A 26,246-nucleotide genomic window follows, 5' to 3' on the forward strand; every position below is an offset into this window, starting at 1 on the left:
TTTTCAGTCCCCTTTTGTGTTCAGAACCACAGTCAAGGACGCTAACTTACTTTATCTCTTACAAGCTATCGTTACTATCTTAAAACGTGAATTTTATGAAAGGTTAAAAGCGATCGCGGAATCAGTTCTTCTGCGTGACACCAGGCTTTTGTAAAAGCATACCAAGCTTAAATCGTTTACCTGTAAAGAAAGGGCGGGAATACACACTTATCGCAATAATCCGGAATTGAGAGTGATACACTCTACTATTTTTCTTCATCTTTACCCCGACAAAGACCATGGTAATTCAAAACAAACAAACAAACAAACAAACAAGCAGTTGCATTATATCAGAACGTACAGAATTTTTGTGTTTCATGTATGTATAGGTCATCTCTTGATGTATAGTAGGCATTTGTTGTCGTTTTTTTTTTATAGCGTTTCCTCATAAATGCCTTCAGCGAAAACCCAACACAACTTTTATCGAGGGAAGGGAACTTAAATTTGAATATAACATAGTCTACAAAAAATCCGACATGTAAATAAGGCAATCATATACATCCGCATGGCCGATTGTAATCTCTTACTTTGCATATTAAACATGATCGCCTGCATTTACATGCTTTTTCGAATTTCTTGAACTTTGCCTCATTTTCTCTTTCTTTTTTTTTTTTAACAATTGCTCGCAATATTTAAAAATCGTAACACAGTCTGGCATCCCACAATATAATGTTCCATTTGATTCGGCACTTATTGTTGGTCGGGTGACGCCAAATGTTGGAAACTCGAGCGATGATACATGGCATTTTGTTTGTTGGTTTTCGTCTCATCGCTCAAAAGAATTTTGACTACGATTACAGAGGTATCATCTACAAGACTTAACTGATGGTTTACAGAAGTGATCATCAATTCAGTAAGGATAAGTCAACAAGTCATGAATTCACTTTACCCATCATGACTGTCTAATCGCACTACGACATTGTTGAGGTAACCGCGCCTTTTTATTCCCATAGTTCAAACTAATTCTTGACATAATCAAAACAAATAGTTCTTTATATAATTTCTCAAAATACTCAAAAGATGGCCCAAGTCAAAACTTTCTACAAAGATTGCATACGGCAATCTTTACTGGCCTAAACAAGTTTTCTAGAGCTATCAGTTCCCCGTATGACGATGACTTCGATTACGTTTTGAACTTGTACCGAACTACTTTCAAAACGGCTATTACCTTTATAGTTCGATTAATGAACCAGTCTTTTGAATTCATAACCAGCATTCGTAATCGTAACCATCACAGTAACATAATCCTGTCAATAACAGTTGGAAAATGTAAATGCTATTAGCGCAAAATAGTAACGATTATCTTCATACATTCTAATTCCTAAGTGGTGTCGCTACGAAAATGACACATGGTTTGACTACTGCTTCAAGCAAATAAAAGTAAAAAGGAATGGGATATACTTGTAATGATAATACCACGCCGTACAATGCATTCCACTGTATTTGGTAACGTTTGGTTACGTTTCTGTGCGCTTTACGTACGGAAAATAAAAGGCAGATTGATGCTATTACGGAACATGCTAACGATCAACGCATTAAAATACATCGTGTACAATGTAATGTTTTAGTATACCGTTTGAAACTTTGAATTTGCGAGTCCTTTATAAAGTTATAAGGGTTATTACATTATCAAGCAAAAATTAAAGTATTTAGGGTTTCGGATTTGCTCAGAAGACTAACAATGCTACATACATGTATGACGATCGTTCGCAACAGAGACAATCCGCTTCAATAGATATACAATGTAATTCTGTTTTCATAAATTGAAAGAGAAACGTAAAGAAGTCAACCTTTTAACTTCATTTAGCTTTCTCACCAATTGAACTTGATTTGATATGCATGATATCGCTGTGTACAGTGTGTTCTATTAATTCTATTAAATTATTTAATTGGCGTGCTTGTTTTTTACGCAGAATATTACAGGTAAGTATAAATTCATAATGTTTGTACATATGACATGTTCGTTGTTTTGTATTTTCATTTTTATAATATATTACGTGTCCATTATCTGATTCTGACCACGAAAATATGGCGACTGTTTAAATGCGGAGTATGTACTGGAAAACTAATGTCTGCTGCCAGTATAGACAAACTAATTTCTAGTCTATCCCCGCTTGAAATGGAAATAGAAAAAAAAAAACCGAAGTTCGACTTTCAGCACATTTCAACCGTTTTGTATAGTGCCTGATACATGTAATGGACATAATTCTATAGCGCATAAGCAATCACACAACTTTCGGGAATAAATGTATGTCTTAATGATTGTATCTCATGGAAGAAAACTCGTCTCCTTGCCTCAATTTTAGCTTCTTCCTTTTCAAGCTTGCGGGAAAGAAATAGTTGAACATCAATCGCAATCATAAAGAGAGGCACATCCTTAAAAATAAACACAGGAGTACTGAGACACACTACGAAATAGAAACGGGCCTATCATTATTGACAACGCATGACATTGAAATGCTTTTTTTTGGGGGGGGGGGTGTAATACAATTGATTGTTCTGAAGGTTCGTTAATTACACAATGAAATATGGTTCGCTATTAGCTTAGGTTCGTTAACAAGAAAATTAAATGCGGTTCCTTTTCCGGTGGTTCCTTTACCGGAAAGTAATCAAGCAATCATTTTTATTTTAGTAAGGTTTGTGAATACAAAACGAAATGAGGAAGGCCTAAGTATTAATTCCGAATATTTGTCAGTATAATTATCTATCTCAAATGCAGAAAGATTGTAACTGTAAATGTGATGTAAAAAACATTAAGCTTAAGCCACAAGTTAATGGTTCTTTATATGCTATGGTATTACAAAAGTGACCGAGAATAAGAAGTATATTTATGATACAATCATATTATAAACCCAACGTGAAGCTCTCACGCCTACATCAACCTTTGCTTCTGATACGTATAGTATGTGCAGCATTGGCAAGTGTGATAAGCGATAATTACTGTGGACGCAACGTCTACAAAGGAATGTGCCTAATATGGCGGGAATTCAGAATGTTATGACTGTATACAGCTGCAGCAGAACAGACGCGAAAGCAGTCTTTGATGCTCTGCAACATTACGACCATGTGCATAATATGAGGGTTTTTAGTACATGCAAAGAACACGATCTCAAAAGACGACTATCGTTAATTAACTTCATTGATTTGCTCTACCGATGCTGTCTTTTGAACTCCCGCCTACAATGGGTTCACAGGTTCTATTTAGCTATTGGTACTTGCTAAACGTTTCCATTGACAACAACATGGGAGGAGAATGGAAGCGATCAACGCCCTCACTAAAAGACGCTTCTCGTAATACGCATTGCGTGCCTTTTTTCTTTCTACTGTTTCCTATTGTTTGTGAGTTCAAAACTTGCGGCAAACTATATACACCGCAGCCGACACACAACGCGTACCGACTCATTCATGCAGCGGCAGCGGCACGGACACAAACGCACCGAAGTTTACACTCGAGCTTCCGTATTGGTCAGAATCGTTAATGATAGACCTGTCCTGCGATTGGTTAATTATCTTACACACCCAAGCTATCGCCTTATATGGTAGTCCGTGCGATGGAGCGTAAACGCCGTCGCTAAGCAGGACTGTTGTATTGTTTCGTCCCGTGAAAGAAACAGGTCGTGAGCTTGAACATAGCCTGAACTTTGAGAGCGATTTTCTCCGTTATTTAGAAAATGGACTGACATCATAAGCGTAGTTAATATTCGTTTTTATGATCTATAGGGATGTCGAAATGAGTTGTATTATATATCAGTGTAAAGCTTAGAGTCTGTAGAATTCATATACAGGCATAACTACGATTTCATTTTTTGCGACTTTTGACTCATTCCGACGGAGCGCATCACATATTTTGTTTTGGTTGAAAGCAGGAATCAATAGTACATTTATCAATGCTACAACTTGATTGTGACATTAGCTTTGGTCAATTGATATCCTATAAATCTGAAATCCATTCTGAAATTCCTGGTTACTGCCAGAATAGTATGCAATACAGCTATCTGCCACGCACTCTATGCAGCTACCATCACAAATGAGGAACAGAAAAAATTGAATTCAGATGGTGGGACTGAAGCACCCACAGCAATGTTTCATGCACTGTCATAAAAATGCTCATTGTGCTGAAAGAGGAATGTAATGAAGTATGAGAGAGGCAGGGATATACTGTATACCTGAGGATGAGATGGTACGATGGTACAGGAGCCATAGAGACTGAAGAACCCATCTCCAAGCTCTACCTTCCTTTCCCAGGATCTCAGCTCATGGCTGACCCCAGCCAGCTGCCAGCCAGTACTGGAGTCTATGGGTAGGAGCTGTCAGAGAGAGTGTTCAAGAGAGATAGGGGTGATGGTCTCAATCAGTTAAAGCAAGGAATAGAGAAATGTGTTGAAAATTTACCAACAAATAAAATCTTGTCTGGACTCTTGATAGAGGTTCTAGAGTTTGCACAATGTTGCTTGTTTCTATGGTGCTTGGTAGATGGAAGAGAGAGAAAAAAATCTTTAATGATCTTAGGTTCAATTCACAGTGTATGAAGTAACATTGTTTGAGGATTCATGTAAACATATAGAGTGAATAGAGTTGCATTGCAGAAAGCAAAATATTGGGGAAGATTGTACAAAATGAGTTGAAGAATGTAACAAGTGGCATAAATGTCAGTGAATCACATGATATAGTATAAAATGGACATCTCAAACTAGCCATCTTCACCATGTGATTTTGCAGAACTCTTCATTCTTCGGAACATATACAAACACAATTTCTAGACCATATGGCATACAAAAATATTTGCATGCTTTTATTATCACGCTAGTGGGTATGTAAAGAAATCATCACAGACATACAGGAATGCCGGTAAACAGGAAATCTTGCTCATGTTAAATTCTTTTCAATCAAAGGGTGCATTTATCTAACACTTTCTGAGGCAGAATCGCGATCCTAAACGCATTTGAGGTATTTACAGGTGATAGATAAACAGAGACTCCAACCCCAAGCAGCTTCTGATCTGGAGATTCTCCCGCTTGAAACCCCTAGCAAACGGGAGACTCCAACTTGATGTGCGCTAAGTTCCTTGCGGCCGGGGTCCAGGGCTCCTTTAAGGGCCCTGGAAGAGCGGGCCTTTGAAGCTCTAGGGTTCTAGATGCTCTCTTGTGCTATCTAAGGCTTATTTTTCAACATGCGATGGCACAAAGTAAGAAATCATTTCAAACGGGAGACACAGAGCCAGGGCGGGAGAAATTAAATCTCAAGCGGGAGAATGGGAAATTTTGCGAAAATGGGTTTTCGGCGGGAGATCTCCTGTCAAAAGCGGGAGAGTTGTAGTCTCTGTAAATGCAAGCCCTGTTTTTAAACATGTTTAGCAACACCAATTTGATATGCTATTCAAAAGGCAATGTGAAATGTGTTTGACACCACGACCGTCTTTCTGCGAGTAGATAACTGCAATGCCATTTTGAAACGTCTTTACATCTCCAAGTTGCCAAGGTCAACTTCCAGAACACTCAAATTATATGATGGTTTAGATAAACATGGCACAATGAGAATTGCATTTCAAACCATGATTGTAAATGCCATCAGAAACCGGTTTTAAAATGTGATTCTTTCTCATGTTAGATAAACACAGCCAAAGTTGATCGGGGGGGGGGGGGGGATTCCCTGAAAAATTGTCTGTGTTTGTAGAGTGTCATTGAGTTGTGAAACTCAAGAAGGCATTGCATAGTGAAAGTAATTACATCTAATTCATGGTCGCAAGTACATTTGTCGGATGATTAAAATGCTTGCTAGCATTATAAACAAACAAACAAACAAATTAATAAAAATAATGGACAGAATACTAAGGTAAAACTGATTCAAATGTCACGCTGTCATGCCATTTCAATCTAAAATTTGGCAGCCTTCAGATATGATGCCCAATGTTGTATTCACTTCAGGTGTCAGTATTCAATGAAAAATGAAAGAAAAAATATTGAAAGATAGGTATACTTTAGATGAAGAAGTTGTAAATAGTATGTGCTTTCAACACTACAATCTAATAATCTAATGCTGATCTAAAACCTCTCCGTTAAAGTATACACATACAGTCTGTATGCATACTGCACACTGTACCTGGCTACCATATTTGTTGCAAAATATGAACTTCTTGTCAGAGTGGGATAAAAGTGTACTAGTATCTGTTCCAGCTAGCCTGTCAACTTTGTTCTTAATGTCATCCTCAGCTTTGTTATTGAGCTTAACTTGTCTTATTTTGTGCTATAAACATTTGATACAGGAAGTAATATCCTTCTCTAACCAGCAGGATATGAAATGTGTAAAAAAAAAAACACATGTTAAACAGGCAATACAGCATCAACTACAACACATGAAAAGGAACCAATCAGAGAAAAACATTGACTATAAAAAAAAAAAAATCCTCATGTACCTTGATTTACATACCCTTTCCACACAATGGCTCTGACCTTGTTTGATGCACAGTGATTAGGCCAACATCCAACAGAACTTAAAATGCCCATGCTTTCCTTTACACTACTAATAAATGATCTGTTGAAGGCTGAACAATTCTCTAAAACGTTGACAAATGAGGCGTAACCAACTTCATTTAAGTAATTGCCTACTGTTCTCGACCATGAAAAAAAAAAAAAAAAAAAAATCTGCATTATCCGAGGGTGTAACAACCAGGATATCAATCTTTCGCTCTGATGATCAGCTTCATAGGTTCTTCAGTTCATAATTCATGATGTGAAGCAAAATTATATCTTTCGCCACAAAGAAGCAAAACACTTTTCAATATCAACTAGAACACAAAGTTTTTAAATTGCAAAGTGCAACTTTAACTGCATATATCAAACTAAAATCAAAACATCTTACTAATATCAATACCTTGAGTGTCATGAATTTGTGTTTGTCCTTTTATGGACATTCCACATAGCTTTGTTGCTCAGATTTAAGTAAAGCAAGTCAACAAACATTCTTTGCTTGTTTAGTCAACAATGTCATTGATTTAAAGACTTCTTATAAGAAATGTGATCCTAAGAGACTCAAAATATATATGAAAGGCCTATATGTAACTATATGCAGTGCCACGTCCTTTGTTATCAATACTGATGTAACAAACATAGCCATCTTATAAATGAAAAAGTAAAATATACTAATTGAATGATGTCACATTTATGCATAAAAAGGATTACCAATGTCATAGTTATGCGACCAAAATCTCATCTGTTGGGTAGCGCTTCTCACTCGTGACTGTTATTTCACTATAAAGCATGGACCTACTACACATATGGACTATGACCGGAGGTCTTTCCTTGATCCCATCATCACCACCGCCACCTGATTATGTGCATCTTAATGAGTACATTCAGGTGCTTGGATAATGGCGATTGTGCAATCGTGCATCGTCACTAACAAAAGAACCATATCCCTCATTGCGGTCTTGTTTCGCTGATGTGCCTTTTTCGGACGAAAATTGTCTTTGAATAAATACAGATGATGAGGAGCAGCAGAACCTGAGAACATGGCAAACTTTGTGTCAAAAGATGTATAATTGCTGATTTGCACACGCATTTAAAGACCTTTCCTTATGGCAGCCTGTTCTCTACCATTACTGGCCCTTTTTGCTCTGGAATAAGCTGGAGAAAAGTGAAATACTGAGATCACAAATGACAATCATTCTGCCAAAATGTTAGCTTCCTTTAAAAACTGCCTGCTTCTCCCAAGCAAAATTGTTTGAGGCATGATTTCCTAACATACACCACAACTGCACATTCACTTTACTTGATTTTTGTGAGTTATTTTCTTCTGCGCATATAGTTTTAGATTTCTTGAATCTCCGTTTTGTTCTTCTCCCGGCTTGCTGGCAGTGACGATCATAGCTGGGATCAAAGCAGTGAAGCATGTTTAAAATGTCTTTGTGGCGCTTTTGAGATGTATAGGTGCATGAATTAATTAACGATACGATGAATGTCCATGTGTAGTCGGTCCATGCTCTAAGTCACTATAACCAGTCTACCATTGAAGTTAAATTCTAAGCAATCTGCCTTGCAATTTGAAAACCTGCATTTTACAAATTTCAGCAACAGCTATATCATTCCTTTGAAAAAGAATTCACAATAATACATGTGTGTTTACACATTATTCATATAAGAGAGAGGAGTTGTTGAAGGAAATAATGTTCAACAATCTGTAAGACGTGGATGAAAAGAATACAGTGGAATAGGCAATTCTGAGATAATGTCAAACCTTTTGTGTGAAGAGTTGTTGGAAGACATTGAGTCCCTGAGGAGGCTGAGTAGACTCTGTGGATGGCATACCCTCATCCTCCTGGCCACAGCAAATAGGAATGAAAACAGAAAAGAAAACGAAAGTGAAATTTCCATACTCTGAAAGTGACATTATTTTGAGCATCCTTTGTAACCGCACATTGTGTTGATGTCATCATACTGTCATACCTTATCATTTCATAACACAGTGATTCCTACAATATGAGTCTCCATTATAGTAAATAAATATGTAATAATTCAACTCAAAAATTCTCCTCAATACTCATCTTCGTCTTCATGTGTCATTCTCTGAATTAATGATATGATAATGACCTCTATGTTATACTGAAACTTTCATAAATTGTTTGGGATAGTTTTCTTTCTGTTTTTGCATTTGCAAAAAATAAAAAATAAAATAAATAAATGAATAAATAAAAAATAAATAAATAAATAAATAAATAAAATAACAGGTAATCTCCCTGTTGCTGACAATGGTAAGAGGATTTGTAATGCACAAATTTGACTTCTGACAACAGTCATCAGTATACTGTTATGCAGCCAGAAATTATACTGATGGAACGAATTTCACACAGATGCTGCACTGCTTCAGATACAATGGTCTTCAGAGCAGGAAACTACATCAACTCATAAAAAAAGAGATCATCTTTTCTGATTCTAAAAAGCTTTGCAGCAAATACTAATTTTTACACACATCTTCTCAGCCACCCCCCCCCCCCCCAACACAGCATGATTGCAAGAAATATATGAATAAAGAGAACTCCATGATACCAGAAATTTTACAGTAAATTTGCCAGTCAGGGATATCTTCAAATTTTCATTCAGGATAGGCCAATCATTAGACAAAATAAATAACACTGAGCTGTTTTTTGCTGTTTTTATTATCACATCTTTTTTTTTTGAAGGATGAGTTAAAGGTATGGGCCACTACTGTATATTTCAAACAATATTTTGTAAACCCAGTACATACACATAATGCACACTGACAGTACCTGAAAATCCTGTTAACCATGCTAGGACTTTTACTATTACAAGCAAAAACCATCAGCTTCAAAATGAAGCAGGAATTAAAATAACTTGGCAGTTGTCAAGTGGTTTCCATGATCATATTTCTAGAAGTACATGTGCATGTACACATACATACACACACACACATACATAAAATACACAAACACACACACACACACACAAAGAAAATTTCAAAGACATTTTGGACTGTCATATTCACAACAGTACTGTACCATTTTCGTGAATTTCACATATTAATTTCGTGAATCAAAGTTGGATCGCGAATTTAACAACATGCGAAAATGTTGCCATGCCCTAGGTTAACAATGCATTTACAAAAGCTTTGTTGTCTATTCACGAAAACAACATCTTGCGAAAATGTCTGTGACCTACTAATTCGTAAAAATATCTGTATGCCAAAATAAGAGCTTTAATATACAGTAACCAATTAGCACTTTAACTGTTGGAAAATCTATTTTGTATTAACATTTGTGTGTGTTTTAAACCTATTCATTTGATGATGGCTTGAATACTTATTGGTCTATAAAAGAAGAAATATTAGTGATTGCAGGCAATGAGGAAGAACAGAAAGAGACAGAGTAATGGGTACATGCAATCTCACCAATGAAATAACCACAAGTTCCTTGAACTTGATGTGAATCCTAATGAAACAAAAGTTTGTTGATGTAGCAAGCCTGTCTTATCAACTTTGCACACCTGAATATAGTGAGAGGTAACATGACCACCAACGCTGTTCAAACATGTGACTGATAGCTGGGAAGCCAACTACATATTACTTCCTGGTGGAGATGGAAGAGATTGTTGTCTTTTCCTTTTACCCTTTTCCTTTCTTCATCATCAGACAGGGTTGGACAATGCCAGACAATCATAAACGAACGATAGGTGGAACACATACTGCACGTACAAAATTACCACACACACAAGTGTCAGCACACTAGACATCAATACAAACTTAATGTTCTACCACCCCCCCCCCCCCAACTAATTTCACCTCATGGCATGTACTCATTACAACACAGAACACAGGCCTTGTCAGGAAAATCGCTGTAGATCCCACTTCCCTTGAAACCCAAACTCCGAGACCAGAAAGTACCCAGGGGCCGATTTTCTCAAACCTGTCAATATCCTTCATATGAGAAACCTTGTGCTCCTCGACTTTTGCAAAAGGTGTTGGTATGTTCACCACAAAATGCCAGGGGTGTCAGTGCACTGGTAGGCTTGTGGCAACAATCCCGAACACTAGGTTACTCAATATACCGGATACATGTACATTGTAACATTGCATATGCTGTCTGTGATACCTTCCTTGTAATGCCTCACAAATATATTTCTACTTTGACAAATTTCAAATGCCCTCTCCAGGGTTCGAAATTGGCAATGGTCCGCTGGCCATTGGCCACCCAAAATCACATCGGACTAGCTAAAAATCATAAAATTCTGAAGTTACTAGTCCGTCTGGCTAGCCAAAATATTGCGTCAGTGTCAAAATTGATTCTAAGTAGTCCCCCTGGCTAGTTAAAAAAAAAAGTTAAGTGCGACCCCTGCTCTCTCATTATCAACTGATAAGATGTCAAGAGGCATTTCTTGTTGATAGGTTAGTTCAACAGTTAGCAAAAGCGGACAGAATACAATCAGACAGAATACAATAACTGCATACTGCATATCAACCAATGGCAATAAATTGTCCTGGTGTTAACAGGTAATGAGTCTGTATAATATCACAAAATCTTCAATTGCTTGATCAAATCAAATGAGTATCATACATTATAAATATTTTACTTTCTTTTCTGTAACCTGCTAGGCCCTTCCTATTTTGAAAAAAAAGGAAAAAAAAAGAGAAAGAGAGAGAGAGAGAGAGAGAGAGACAGACAGAACAGCAGTTCAGTAAATTATCTACTTTCTGATAGTGACATCCTGAAATGATTTATATCCCATAAACAGGCACACTTTTTCACAACAGGATATGACAGTTTGGGGATTTTTTTCCCCTGAAGAACACAACTCCATACCATTTTGATTCTTAGGAACAGTCATTGCACTGTCAGGAATGCTTGAGGTTGTTTAGGGAAAGAAAGGACTTGTATTTCATGGAAACATGTGATGCTTATGCGAGTACATCCACTGCAACTTATTAGGGGGAAGGTACATGGCAATGTGCATCGGTTCCATCACCTAGTTTATGATGTCACAAGTTTGAGAATGGGACTTTTTACGAAGCAAAAGAAAAGGGATATCAAAGCTTATCAGAGTACAACAAATGAAAAACAAACTTTTTTTTTTTGTTCTTTATGTAAAAAACATGCAAGGTAGATATAGCTTTGTACAAACTAACATATAGTACATCAACAGAAATAACATTGCATAGTAAGACCCTGAATGTATCTTTGAGAACAAAGAAAGAGTACAACATGATAGACTGCTGTGCTACAGACAATTTCCTCCTACATTCATCAGGTCTGCAGCTGACATATGTGCTACCGCAAGTTGTATCATGAATGACAGATACGTTGAGGTTGCCCTAGCCTCCAACAAATGCCCTGTCTCATCCTGCTGAATTATGGGATAGCAACCTGCTTAAAGGTATAGGTCCCCTACCAAGGCTCTTCCTTATTACCAAGTACATTGTAGCTCGCCCAAGGCATACCAACAACAATAACTAACTGCTCCTTCCATGCTAACAGGATTTCTAAAGTATTGGCATGGAGACAGTGAGTACAGGTGATTCAAATAGCTCTTTACTGATGTCTGATTCTCAGGAAGATAGCCACCAATTTGACTACTATATTGGGGGAGTGCAGCACTCTGTTTCAGAAGGCATGCCTTTGTAAGATCAAAGTATGTTTGAATCTGTTTTGAAATGTAGAAATTGGCCAAATTGCTACAAATTGCTACCTCACAAGATCTTGCAGTGAAGACACAAATAGTATGCCGGTACTACACATGATTGCACAAATTCCCACAAAATATTGGTCCACACTGGGTACTAGCTAGCTATTAGTGTTCTTCCTTTAATAATCAAAATATACATTTTCTTTCGCACCACGACCTACAATACATGCTCATGGGGATACCAAGTGGAACAATGTGCTTGGTTTTTGTTTTGCTTTGTTTTGTTTTTGTTTTTTCTTAATTATGCTGAGTTCATATGTGTCAACTTTTGGCTATTTCTCAAGCAGAATGGAGATTTGTGTATACAAATATGTGTTTAATTTTCCCTAAACACGAAGTAGCTAGCTAGCAAGCTTCGAAATTTAATGTCAAAGTCTTCTCTACTTGCATTTCATATTCTTCCCTAGCCAAAGTATGTATTGCTTAAACCCAATGCCACTGGAATGGGAAATGAAATAGTTCATGCTGCAATTCACTTGGTTTTATTCATACTGTCCCTCTTGGTGGGTGACGAGAAATAGAAATATTTCTTGAATGTCAAAAATGGTACTGATCATTCTTCTAATCAAAAACATTCAATTTCTCAGTGCACTTTTATGGTACTGATCATTCTTCTCAGTAAAAACATTCAATTTCTCAGTGCACTTTTATGGTACTGATCATTCTTCTCAGTAAAAACACTCAATTTCTCAGTGCACTTTTATGGTACTGATCATTCTTCTCAGTAAAAACATCTAATTTCTCAGTGCACTATTATGGTACTGATCATTCTTCTCAGTAAAAACATTCAATTTCTCAGTGCACTTTTATGGTACTGATCATTCTTCTCAGTAAAAACATCCAATTTCTCAGTGCACTTTTGCAACCCTGGATTGCAAGAGTGCTGTTTTTGAAATGTTAAATCACAATGCACAAGGTACAGTGTATTTGCCTTATTTTTTTTTTTTTTTTTTGATAGGATAAGATATCCTCTGGCTGCTTTCCCATAAATGATGGCTAATGCCATCATTAACTCTACAACCTTTAATTGGCCACTGGAGGACAATTATCTAAAGTTCATGTATACAACAACAATGAAATGAATTATCATAATCATTTTGTAATCAGAGGGCTGATTGGACGCAGACTTCAATCCATCATCAAAACCTGTATGTTTTGTTAATGGGGGATAATTTTGAGGGTGAACCAGAACTGTGCACTACTGTTTTCACATTAGGGCCCTGACATCACTCAGTTCTTCACCTGCCTCATGATGCATTTGCTCATGACAGGGGAAAAATCCAGGGATCAATTAAGTCACATCCTTCCACTCTGAATGTCTCTGATTCTCATATTTCCCTGCACAACCTCATGGCTTCTTGCCGTTACACTACATCTAACATATTAATTTCCATGCTGGTGCAGGCTCCCATATCATTTCATCGTTGAAATATACGACATACATTGAAGATTCAGTAAGGGGTGATTGTAAGTAGATTGTTAAGCTCCAAAACATTTTAGAAACCATCACATAAATCATCATGAATTCCAATGTGTTTTTCTTCGTGGGTGTTGGTAGACAGTTTAGTCAAGACATGCCCATGAATTCATTTGCAAACACCTGTTACCAGTTCTCAAGATCTCAGTATCATTCACAGCATGTTTCGCTTTCTTATATCTGTACTTTCTCTTCGGAATTATGTGTCAAACTACATGTACGGTGACACTCTGCCCCAACCCACAGGCAGAATTTCAAAGGATGAAAGATAAAACCTGCAAAAATCAGCAGAATATACTACCAGTTCACCTATTGGAAGACAAGAAAGCAAAAAGTATTATTCTTTGAGAATGTTTTCCAATGTTTCATAATGTCTACTTGACATGTTGCTAAATGAAGTGACACTTGGTATGTTTATCAACTCACTTCTGGTGCAGAATTAAGGTTTCCAAACAACTTTCAGGGAGTTTTTGGGAAGTTGACAAACACAAAGCTGTTTTGATTATGGGGTTAGAAATGCAATTTTGAAACACCAAAAAAGTGTTTTTTTGGCTCAAATGCATTTGAGCCAGAACAGAAACCCATTTCTTTAGAGTTGATGAATGCAAAATCATTTTGAAGCGCATTTATAGCTCGGACCTGCCCACGCCAACCACTGCAACTACACACCTCTGCTCTGCTGGTCAAATTTTGCAATGGAGCTGTGCAGTGACAAGGCCTCCCAATTGACTCACAACAGAGTAGATAAATGCAACAACTTCAAAGAAATAAGATCAGAAAGGCGTTTGCAAACACATTATGATATTGGGTACTGAAAAACATTTCAAAGATGGGAAAGTTGATGAACGCAGCTACTGTTTACATCGCGATGGAAGCAGGCATGTCAAATATTTTCTAAACTTACCAGCTATATATCATAATATCTCTTTATACTTATTCTTTGTCTAGTTGACAACTGTGTATATATGTGAACATTGAAATAATCCTTGCATTTAATGAGCTTGCAGCAGAAAAAAAAAGAAGATATCTCAATGACAATGAGAAGTTACTGGCTGCAAATAGGATCTGCCTTATTATAGGCAGCTGACCTTTTTTTGGTCTCAAAACCAGATTTTCTTCTCTCCCTCATTGTGACACCAGGGAATCCCAGTGTGCAACATCCTGACCTATTGCTGCTCCCCTGGCATTTACACTAAGAAACAAAAACTCGACTTCAATCAACTGCATCACTCCTGATGTGTCACCTCTAATGAAAAAAAAAATGACAATATACATTTACTGTAATTTTATTTTCAAAAGAGAACAGTATTAGCTTCAAAGAACATTACATGACGACACCTGTTCTCTTTGCTGGAAAAACTGAAGAAATTATTGCTCATCCTCCCCCCCCCCCCATTTCTGTGTGATTCATAGTTCTAATAAAATAAAATTAAAATACTTACAAATAATCAAGTTCAATCAAACTCACTTCTTTTCCTTGTAACCTTGGAAGAAAGTGTACAATCTAATCACTGCTCAGTCAAGAAAATCATTGTAATGTCTTCATGCTTAATCATGGTGAAATACAAGTTGGACAATTGTTTCTTTGAATTTATGAGACTGTCATGTCCACATTGAGGCACTCACAATTGATATCTAAAATGATACTTTAAGCCACAATTTGTCTACTGTATGTTTTGAATGAGTTTGCAAACAAGAGAGTATATCAGAAGAGTACTTTGTGGCAGTGACTACATTTACTCCGGACATAATTTTTATGTTCAAAGATGTTCATTCTAACCAGCTGCAGAGGGTCTAACAAACTACATATTGTACCTAGCTGGTTACTGGAATCTGACTTCAGCAAGCCATGTGCCCAGAAAAAGAATAACTGCCCTCCTACACCACAAGAAAGTAATCGCTTTTAAAAGTTTTGTCAAGTACTATAAAGATAGTTCCAAACAAAACACAGATGGAAGTAATAAAACAGAAGTAACTAGATAATTTTTATTGTGTCATGTGAAATAATGATTTATAGTTATGGTAACTTTTATGGCTTATCAAACATAAAATTTATTGCTAAAGGGTCTTACATCTGTGACCAATTCATGACTCTCTTGTCTACAGGACACAAAAGAAATTTGTTGTTGGTATTGAGCCCTGAAGGTACCCAGGTACGTAATCCATGCCTGATAACGTCACTTTATCACACCATGGCTTGAAACTCACAGTATAACATCTGCTTTCTCTTTCATGAACATGACTGCTATATTAAGACAAGAGACCCGCGGGTCTAGCGCTCACCTGAGTATCGCAAGTTCACCTTTCACGCAGTCACTAATCTAAATTATTCACAGCTCTACTAAAATTTGACCAGGCTTCTCAAGTAGAAGATGAAAATGTACAATAAGGGCCGAAATTTTTAAAGATTCCTTCATTTGGGGGGATTGGGGGCCCCCTGGGGCCCTCTGGGTGGGGCATGGTGCCCATTTTGATAAATTGAGATCCTGACCCCCTAGGGATGCTACCTGCCAAGTTTGACGAAAATCCATCATGAGGTTTTCAGGAAGAAGATGAAAATGTACAATTCAGGCCCCCATTTGGACCTTCCCAACCCCCCCCCCCCCCCTGCCCCCAAGAGGGGCACCCCTGGATTTGCTATGAACAAACTTGAAACTACAGTCATTAATGTACTCACTCATAGTATTATCTTAGCTCTATAACTTCTGATTCTAGAGAAGATTTTTAAAGATTCCTTCATTTTGGGGGGTTTGGCCCCGCTGGGGCCCCTGGGTGGGGCATGGTGCCCATTTTAACAAATTGAGATCCTAACCCCCTAGGGATACTACCTGCCAAGTTTGGTGAAAATTGGTCACGGGGTTCTCAAGAAGAAGATGAAAATGTATAATTTAGGCCCCATTAGGACCCCTCCCCACCCCCCTCCCCTGGGTCCCAAGGGGGGCACCCCTGATTCTGCCATGAACAAACTTGAAACTACAGTCATCAATGTACTAACTCATAGTATTAACTTAGCTCTATCACTTCTGGTTCTAGAGAAGAAGATTTTTACAGATTCCTTAATTTTGGGGGGTTTGGGCCCCCCTGGGGGCCCCCTGGGTGGGGCATGGTGCCCATTTTAACAAATTGAGTTCCTAACCCCCTAGGGATGCTACCTGCCAAGTTTGATGAAAATCGGTCTTGGGGTTTTCAAGAAGAAGATAAAAATGTAAAAGTTTACGCACGACGGACGACGCACGACGGACGACGCACGACGGACGACGCACGACGCACGACGCACGACGCACGACGGACGCCGGACGAAGGGCGATCGCAATAGCTCACTTGAGCCTTTGGCTCAGGTGAGCTAAAAATCATAATTTGTTAAAATCCCCACTTAATTCAACTGCCCTCAGAGAGGTAGTATAACAAAATTTCTCGTAAATGTTAAAACTTCTAGACTTAAAGAATGGAACTTCCGTTTTACATTCACCTTGTCATACGATGAATACATGCAGCTATACAAACACCAACCATTATTATTAGCCACCCAATACCAGGTACTGTAAATGGCTATTATAGTGGCGTGCTATGTCTTGCACGGAGGGTGTTTTCAGGAGGGGGTAATGGTAGTATGTACAGTGAAGTAGGGTTTTGCATGCTGGGGAGAGGATTTGGTCAGATGTTACTTATGGAGCATTCCTACCATTGGTAGCTTTGAGCGATTAAAGAGAACGACGTCTAGAGCCATTGCATAGAAGAAATCCTGCGGAGGGTAAGAAGTACACAAATAACAAAATATACATCAACATGCTACATATTGCAATTAAAGCAGGCAAGTATATAAAAATGCTCTCTAATCTATTAACAACAAAGTTAGTCATACGAAAGTTAAGTATCTGAAAATTAACTACTGCAACATTTTGCTATCCAACTTCAAGAAACTGGAATGCAAAATGTTTGCATCTAAAAGTTCACACCTAGCATGCATGTCAAAATATTGGTCAAAATTTTGGTTCACCATGACATTTGTTTTCACATACTTGCTAGAGCTAGAAACAGCAAGCCATGTTATCATTGCAGTCAAATCCTGCACAAATATTTGTAAGTATCCAATGCCTATAGATTTAAGTTGTACATCTCTCAATATTTAACACTGCAAACTGAAACTTCTGAAGAAATGTACTCAACTACAGGCACAATTTATATGCCATGATCCCTGAGACATAAATCATATCTATGAATAGTTGAGCAAACCATGGCAAATGCTGTAAAAATGAAAAAAAAAAAAATTATGACAAGTCAACTTTTGATATTTATCAACATGACAGTTAATGGGTACTGCCATTAGTGCCAAAGGGCAGTACCAGTCACATTCCTACCACATCACAAGAACAATATTTTTCATTGAAAAAATGACTAGTTATTCTGATTTTTAAAAAAAAAAGTTAAATCTTACACACGCAATGGTAAAAAGTTGTCTGAAATCGGATGAGAAATAAGGAAGTTATGAAATTTTGAAGTTTTGCTAATTTCTGCAAAACAGTTCTTGTACAGTGGATATGAATTTAATGCAAATGAGTGTGCTCTCCATGTCATAACCTCACAACATTCCATTGATCGTGTACAAAAAAATGACCAAAAAAAAAATCAATGTTTCTGTCATTGAAGTTTAAAACATGATGTTCTTCCTGGTTGAATAACTTTGGAATAGTGATCAGTCAGACATACCAGCTAGATTTGAGCCTCGGGCATAATTGTGTTTGAATGAAAATCTGGAAATTTCAACATTTTATGTACAAACTATATGGAAAGTTGTGAGGGGATGACATGCTCACTTTGCCACAATAATTTGCATATTCATATTGAACATTCAAGAACTGTTTCCTGAAAAATTAGCAAGACTTCAAAATGTCATAACTTACTTATTTTTCACCCAATTTCGATCAAAATTTTACTGTTGAACTCATAATATCTTACTTTTTCTTATCACACTAACTTATGTTTTGACTGGATTTCCCCTTTAAAGGGTGTGTACAGTTCTGGTCGAGGTGAGGATTTAGCTTCTAACGTTTTGCGAGATATTCAGAAACCACTCTATGAGATGTCAAAGAGCATGCAGTTTTAAGGGGTATCAGAAGTTTATTCGATGAAAATCGGTTTTGAAATGGCTGAGATATCAAAAACAAGGTGAAACAAAGAGATCCTAATAAAGTTGTGGCATGTCGCCTTTTATTATTAGCTCTTTTTTGGATATCTCAGCCATTTGAAAACCAATTTTCATCAAATAAACGTTGAATCCTTCTTAGAATTACATGCTCTTTCATATTCCATAAGAGGCTTTTCACTATCTCACTTAGGAATGTTCAAAACATGAATCCCCACCTCAACCAGTACTGTACAGTCCCTTTAAGGCTAACACTTAGCAGGACAGAAGGGGTTAGTATGAGGCCAGAAAAGGTAGGAGAGTTTATACAAGACTAGAGGTATTTTTTTCTTCTTCATCTTCTTCTCGCCAAACAACCATGCTCTGACTCACATAGCCTATAACATCACCTGGTTGACCGACTCATATTTTTTAGAACAAGCAATATGATTCACCCACAAATATTGACAAGACGCAACAAATGTATGGTATACACACACCTGGCCAGATACACCTTGTGGTCAGCAAGTTGTGAGGTAACTTCCATTTGCCATTTCATTTTTTTTTTTTCTTTTTTATTGGGGATGGGGGTAGGGGTAGTGGAGCTCAGCCATTAAAAATTTTTGTTGGCACACTTGTATCAAAACATAAAGCAAACACAATAGTAGAAAATCGCCTTACATACCTAGGATGAAGTGCAGTCCCTCTCATTCCATCTTTCCTGAGTTTGCAATCATGATATTTATATATATATATATATATATATATATATATATATATATATATATATATATATATATTTTTTTTTTTTTGTGAAATAGGATCTTCTTTCTCTATCTTAAACCCAAATCAGGAAAACAAAATCAAAATCTGAGCTTGATCCTGAAGAACAAAAATTACGGATAATCTGAAAAACAGTTAGTTTGAATGATGGCAGTAACATGACAACAATAGATGCTAGAAACTTGAGGTTTCGATCAAAGATTGATAAAATTTGTATCCACTTGTCAGCTATCATTCATCATGGTATCTTGTCAGGTATTCAACTATTCTTATTTGATGAATGACGAAACACCTCTAATGCATTCACTTTTCATGTGCTTCACAAATGGAAAAATAATATAAATGAGCATGAATGTGAGACTTAATGTACTATAAAGCAAGAAATATATTTGCGGTATGAAATTTTGGCAAATTGGACCTGACAGCCTTTTTCTTCTTTTTTTTTTCTTTTTTTTTTGCAGCATGAATTTTTTGCAAACTGTCACTTGCATCCAATGCATTAGTGTAGACAAGACCTTTCGTGTGCATTTCAATTTTGCGAATCTTAGCTCTCGCAAAATTTGCAAAATTAAAATGCCCACAAAAATGTTTGGTTTTACAGTATTCAAACTGACTTCCCCAGTCCTAAAGAATATGTAATTATTTCTAAAATGTAGATCACATGGTGTCATGATTTTTTTTTTTTCCAGGGTAAAGAGAATCAAAGAAATTTCATATAAGTGAGGTAGAAGTGCTTAAGCAGGAAAAAGCTACATGCCATGACTCCATGAATATGGTTATCAAATCCCCTTCATGATATAGAGTCCTATTAAGTGAACTAATGAACATACACAGCACTACATCAAGTTTATGCAGACATGTCTGCTATTTGGCACGAAAGTTTTGCCCTGCTGGGAGACATCAAACATCTGGCCTATTTTAAAGTAGCAATCTGCGTTTAATGTCACTTAAAAAAAACCACACACACACACACACAGGGATCTTTTGATTCTATAAAAGTTGAGAAAACACATCACAATTCTGAGCTTCATGTTTTCCACAAACTTTTAACACACCAAGGCCATATTTGCTCAAGATATATTGATATTCATTAGATGTCATCACACATAGGGATCATAAAGATCCTTTGCTTTTGGCGTGGTTGTTTTGTGGGCAGTGTTGCATGTATACTGCACTTGCTAAACACAAACACTGAGTATTTGTTGGGCACATGGTTTGTTCACATGGCAGTTTCATGCCAAATTGATTATATTGGTTGTTCTTGCATTCAGCCAAACTAACCTTTTTGTTACAGGAGAGGGGAATTTGCACCAAGAAGAAATCAATAAAAAGTGAACTCAATGCCAACGTTCTGAGGATTAGTGAAAAGCTAGTTGTACTCTTGACTGTGGGTGGGACCTTCAATACTGAAACTGTAGTGTTGCGAATGAGAAGTTGATACTCTTCAATTCCATTCTGTTCTACAAACTATAATCTTCTACACCTCTCTCTCCCAAACCCAACCCCTTTCACAAAATCAAATACTACAGAGGGTTGGCAACAATTCACATGATATTGCACTTTCAGAAACTTTTACGTTTGCAGTTTTCAGGAAGGAAAACAAAATACACCCAGCAGGTACACCCATATAATCTGATTACCTTGTAAAATCAGAAGGGACTAGGGAGCGGGAATGGAGAGGGAGAGAGAGAGGGAGAGAGGTGGAAAGAGTAACTTGGGCAAAACAAGTGGGTCAACAAACTTTCCTGGCTTCCATTCAACAGCATTGGGAAGTGGGTTCATCAAACTTTTCTGTGACCCAACTCCCGCAGCCCATATGCATTGTACCTGAACCACAGATACAGTCCAATGCCATTGCTGCTTGTATAGTATTACAGTAGTATCTACAGTGTATGCCTTGGTGGTTCAACGGTGGCTACAGACATCAGTACGCGAGACAGTCGATATGAGAAAATAGGAAATAACATGAGGATGCCATATTATACTACATATGATGTATTTCTTGATACCTGTATGTTAGATATTGTATTGTAAAATGTAAACATTCTCCATGATGAAAAAAGGTGTGTATTTTACTATCATACATATTGCTTGGCTAATAAACACGTAACCTGTCACTTTACATTATGAATATCTGTATGCCTAACATGTAATTGTAAAGTAGTCTACCATGGAGCATGCATCAAATAACCAATGTTTGTAGGACTAGCATTTGTGAACATGTGGTGTTGTGCATGGATGCCTTGTCAGAAACAAACATGACCACATACAAAATGTACCACACAGGTGTCATAAAAGGGGTGTTTGTACATGTCATTGACAGCAATATTTTGATTGTGGTTATAGAAACAAGAAGGCAACCTTCATATCATTTCCCTTTAGAACCAAATCATTTGGCAATAATTTATTCATTTTTTATTTTTTTTTTTAATGTAAACATATCACAGCTGTACTACTGTACCACCACATTACAGCACTGTGCCAGCATTTGTTTGGGTTCTTTGTTTACTCTGCAGTCTATGAGTGAAAGAATTTGGCAACCTAACTGGGGCCCCCACTGAATCATACAGATCTCAGTCAGGGTCAACAAACTTTCCAGACACGATCTTTACTAGTACAGCTGTATCTGCCTCAACAGTCTACTCATCTTGTAGTAAAACAATTTCAAGCCACTGTTCACCTTTGACAGCAGTGATTAAAAAAATGTTTGAGTTATCACATTTGATGCTTAAATATAGTTTAGTTGTATCACAAAACATCCTACTATGTAAAAGTTTTGCAATAGAGCCACAAATACAAGGAGATATCACTAATTTTCTCAATAAACCATAACTGTAGATGGTTTTCTCTAGAAGCAATTTTAATACAATTACTGTTCACATTTCATTTATTGAACAATACTCAACATTGATTATACTTATAAACATTTTAACATAAGTTATTCCATTGCTAACTCACATTTCAGAACTATTTCGAAGCACCAAAGCTTCTTTTTTTTTTTTTTTTTTTTTTTTTTGGTCTTCTTCTTCTTCTGCAAATGGAAAATAGTAGCTTTAAGAAGCAAAAGCAAGAGCAAAATGTGATACATCACATCATGGTACAAAACATGTAAATGTTCACACTAGCCAACTGGAGATATATACTGGTAGTTCATGTTCATAATATCAGGGCCATTTTGCAATCTTTTCCAGTGGCAAAAGACAGCAAAACAATCTAGGCCTACTCATGAATCCACTTGGCACACCAGTTGATTGAGGACAGTCACCAATATTGCATGACCAATTCAGAAAAGTGGCCTGTAAGCTACTACTACATACATTCAATTATTATGATTATAATATTTATTATGTATGGAGATATTTATAAGATCATACCAATCATAAGTCACTGATTGACCCAGTAACCACAGGATCCAATTACAACATTGCAACACAAAGGACTCTGATACTGCTCAGCTTCCTTAAACAGCATTAAATCTAATGACTAGCACTCTACATCTATTTTCTTCTCATTATTTCCAAAGGGAAAAGGTAGACATTGGCAAATTTGTTCATTAAGCTAAATTCAACAAGTTCTGTGTATATGCGATCTCTTGCCGGTTTTAATGAGTGTCCTTCTGCATACAATTTCTGTTTTGCATAACAAATGCCCATCCCCTACTGACTTGATACTAAATGCATTTAACTCTTAACCAGGGAGGTCCCACCTCCCTGATTTAACTCTTAACAGGCTGATTAAATTCAGGAAGACCAACTCTCTGCAGATATTAAGAACAATGTCCATCATGAAGCTCCTTTCAGTGGCCATCACCCATTTTTTCAAAAGAACTAACACTTGGAAATATAGACTTACAAGCTCAGTATCCCTGGCTGAATTCTACAAATGATGACGATTATTTTGACCAAAGCTCCCCAAATCTTCAAATCCAACTAAAAATTTCACCTACTTTCACTTTTGCTTCTGTGGACTGGCAAATCCTGGTTCAATACAAAATCACTACAACTTTGTAAAGAACAAGAAAATTACCAAAGCTAGTAATACTGGACCTCTTTTATTCTTACCAATCAACAAGATAAAACAGGAACAAATAATTCCAATTTCCTTCCAAGAGTAATGTTAATGTCTCAATCTTTCTTTGCAGCATCTTAAAAAATTCAAAATAACTGGAAAATAGAGAATAGAGTGTCTTTCGCTCACATCACTATAATTTGACTGCAGTTATAATGAAACATTTCTGAATCAATAGAGACTTTAAAACCTTAAGGGTATATGGGAGTACAAGTGTGTAGATAACAAATGAAGAAAAGCACCAAGAATATGATACTCCTTCCGGATGTATAAAAATTTTTTGCATCACAACCCCCCCCCCCCCAAAAAAAAAACAACAACAATATATACATATATATATATATATATATATATATATATATATATATGTATATATATATATATATATATATATATATATACATATATATTAGTACAAATGGATCTACCATGACATTCCCATCACTTAAGACTAATGAAATATTTCTCACTTCAGTGTGAAGGTTCTCATGAGACTGACTCTTTCTTGTAATTGCATTGCCTTTTTCATATAAAGTACTACTGTCAGTTTTCTGATGACATTTACTTGCAAACAAGACTAATGGACCATGCATGCCATGCCTCTGAGAAGACTGACCTTGGCAAGCACTGGAGGGAAATGAAATGCCTTCAACATCACATGCATGAGGAGAATTGCTTCTGGTTTGCACAAGGAACCTAGTGACAAAATTAGCTTTTGGATTTAGACTAATATACTGTGCACATCCTACATGTATTTTAAGGGGAAAATTAATCCTCATCTGGCTTATTTTCTCTCATTGGATAAGGAGTTCTAACCTATTTCACAAGTAAACAGTAAAATAATACAGAGAACAAACAACAAAAGCCTAGAAATCTTCCACATCTATGTTTAAAAGTGTGTCAAATTTCATTATTCCAAAATCTCAGTATGGACCAAGAGAAAAACTTTGTGCACTGTGTTGATGACAATCATGACAGGTTTTGAGCACATGCCACCTTCTCTCACTGCATACTGATTATAAACCTTGTAGTTTTCTGTGACAAATTCTTATGAACACATTCAGACAATGGTCATAACAATGATGTCACTCGTACAAAAACAATGCCCAAACCATCATTTTCAAGGTGATTTCAAGGTGATGTATAGTGCATACTACATTTTGAGATGCAAGTGTCTTTCCATTCAATCACAAAATAAAAGACAAATGAGATGAACAAAGTCCCAAAGCAACTACATCTGCAGCTGGTTAATGGGTAAGTTTTTATCCAAAAGATAATTATAAATTGGCATCTCTGTGCAATAAATATCACCAGGAAATTATGTCGATATCACTAATTGACAAAGCTTTGATTTTGAAATCAGATAACGCTTACAAAATTGTAAAATGCTCCTCATAATTGAGTCACCTGAATGACCTTTAATGGTATAATGAATAATGACAAGCATCCTCTACTCTTTTACTTGACTCAATTTTTTTAAAGGTTGAATCCATGCTTGAAATGTTTTGACTAACAGCAGGGTCATGAAATCCAAGCACATTGGGGTGTTTTTATGCTCAATTTGTGTGTGATGGCAGACCCAGCATTTGAAGCGCTGTTCCAAGGTGCTGATCTACATTGTAAAACGCCATTCACATTGGTGCTATTTATGCTCAAAATTTTTTGAGCTCTAGAAAAAGGATGATTTCATGAACATGCACTGCCCACTGTGGAAAAACTAGAAACCCCCATGGTAGAGACCTGTTCAGTATATGTGGTACTGGCATTTATGCTTTAAAAGAGAGAGAGAGAGAGAATCCATCAATCATAAATGATCCTATTGTGTTTATCTCAAAATGAGTATGGACACAACTATGTGTTGAATATTTCATCTAACTTACAGGCCACTTGTGAATTCAGTAATGTATGACTGGAAATTTTCATGGCGCGGAAATCATTTTGCTCAACATGAAACTAACTAGTATGAAAATCAGAGCAGGCAAATTTGTTGCTGATGTAATACTATTTCATATTTTGATTCTGCGGAATTAAAAACACACAAAATTTCATCTTACCAGGTTGAGCTTGAAAAATTACTCACAAGAAAATGTCCATTTTTACAGTAGTCTCTGTCACGTCACAGTGAAAATTCACAAGGAGTTCTCACACAATGTGATATGTGACATGAATACAGGGAAATTTGCATAGTTGGATGGACTTTCTCTATCAAGCAGAAAATACTTTAAAAGCATTTTGAACTACCAGGTAGATATTTGTAGCTTTATAGTCATACATTGTAGAAAGAACATTTCTTGTGACAAGAGTAATGGCAACTAGTAGTAATGAATTAGTCTAGAGTGTAGAACGTTGTACTGAACAATATGGTGTATACAGTCAGTGAATATTAGAGAAAAAGTATTCAGATTACAGCATAAGCTAGTATGAAAATCACTTGTCCAGTCACAGACACAAACCCCTGTTGGTATCATAATCAATACTCTTTCTCTCATAATATGAAACATGCAACACAATATCCAATGTACAAAACACAAGAGCATTCAAGTAAAGCTTTAAACTCATATGATGTGAT

The 26,246-nt window shown here is 36.7% G+C and overlaps 1 protein-coding gene across 1 annotated transcript in view; it reads right to left on the bottom strand.

Moving 5' to 3' along the window:
* LOC140246523 (uncharacterized) overlaps positions 1 to 26,246 on the bottom strand; it is a 53,355-nt gene that overhangs the window by 22,998 nt on the left and 4,111 nt on the right. The window contains exons 2-3 of the mRNA XM_072325871.1: positions 8,272 to 8,352; positions 4,206 to 4,346 (exon numbers count right to left, since the gene is read on the bottom strand). Of these exons, the coding sequence (XP_072181972.1) occupies positions 4,206 to 4,346; positions 8,272 to 8,352 (222 nt within the window). The remainder of the gene's footprint in view (positions 1 to 4,205; positions 4,347 to 8,271; positions 8,353 to 26,246) is intronic.

The sequence above is a fragment of the Diadema setosum genome, chromosome 1 (assembly GCF_964275005.1).
Source record: "Diadema setosum chromosome 1, eeDiaSeto1, whole genome shotgun sequence".
Classification (NCBI taxonomy): domain Eukaryota; kingdom Metazoa; phylum Echinodermata; class Echinoidea; order Diadematoida; family Diadematidae; genus Diadema; species Diadema setosum.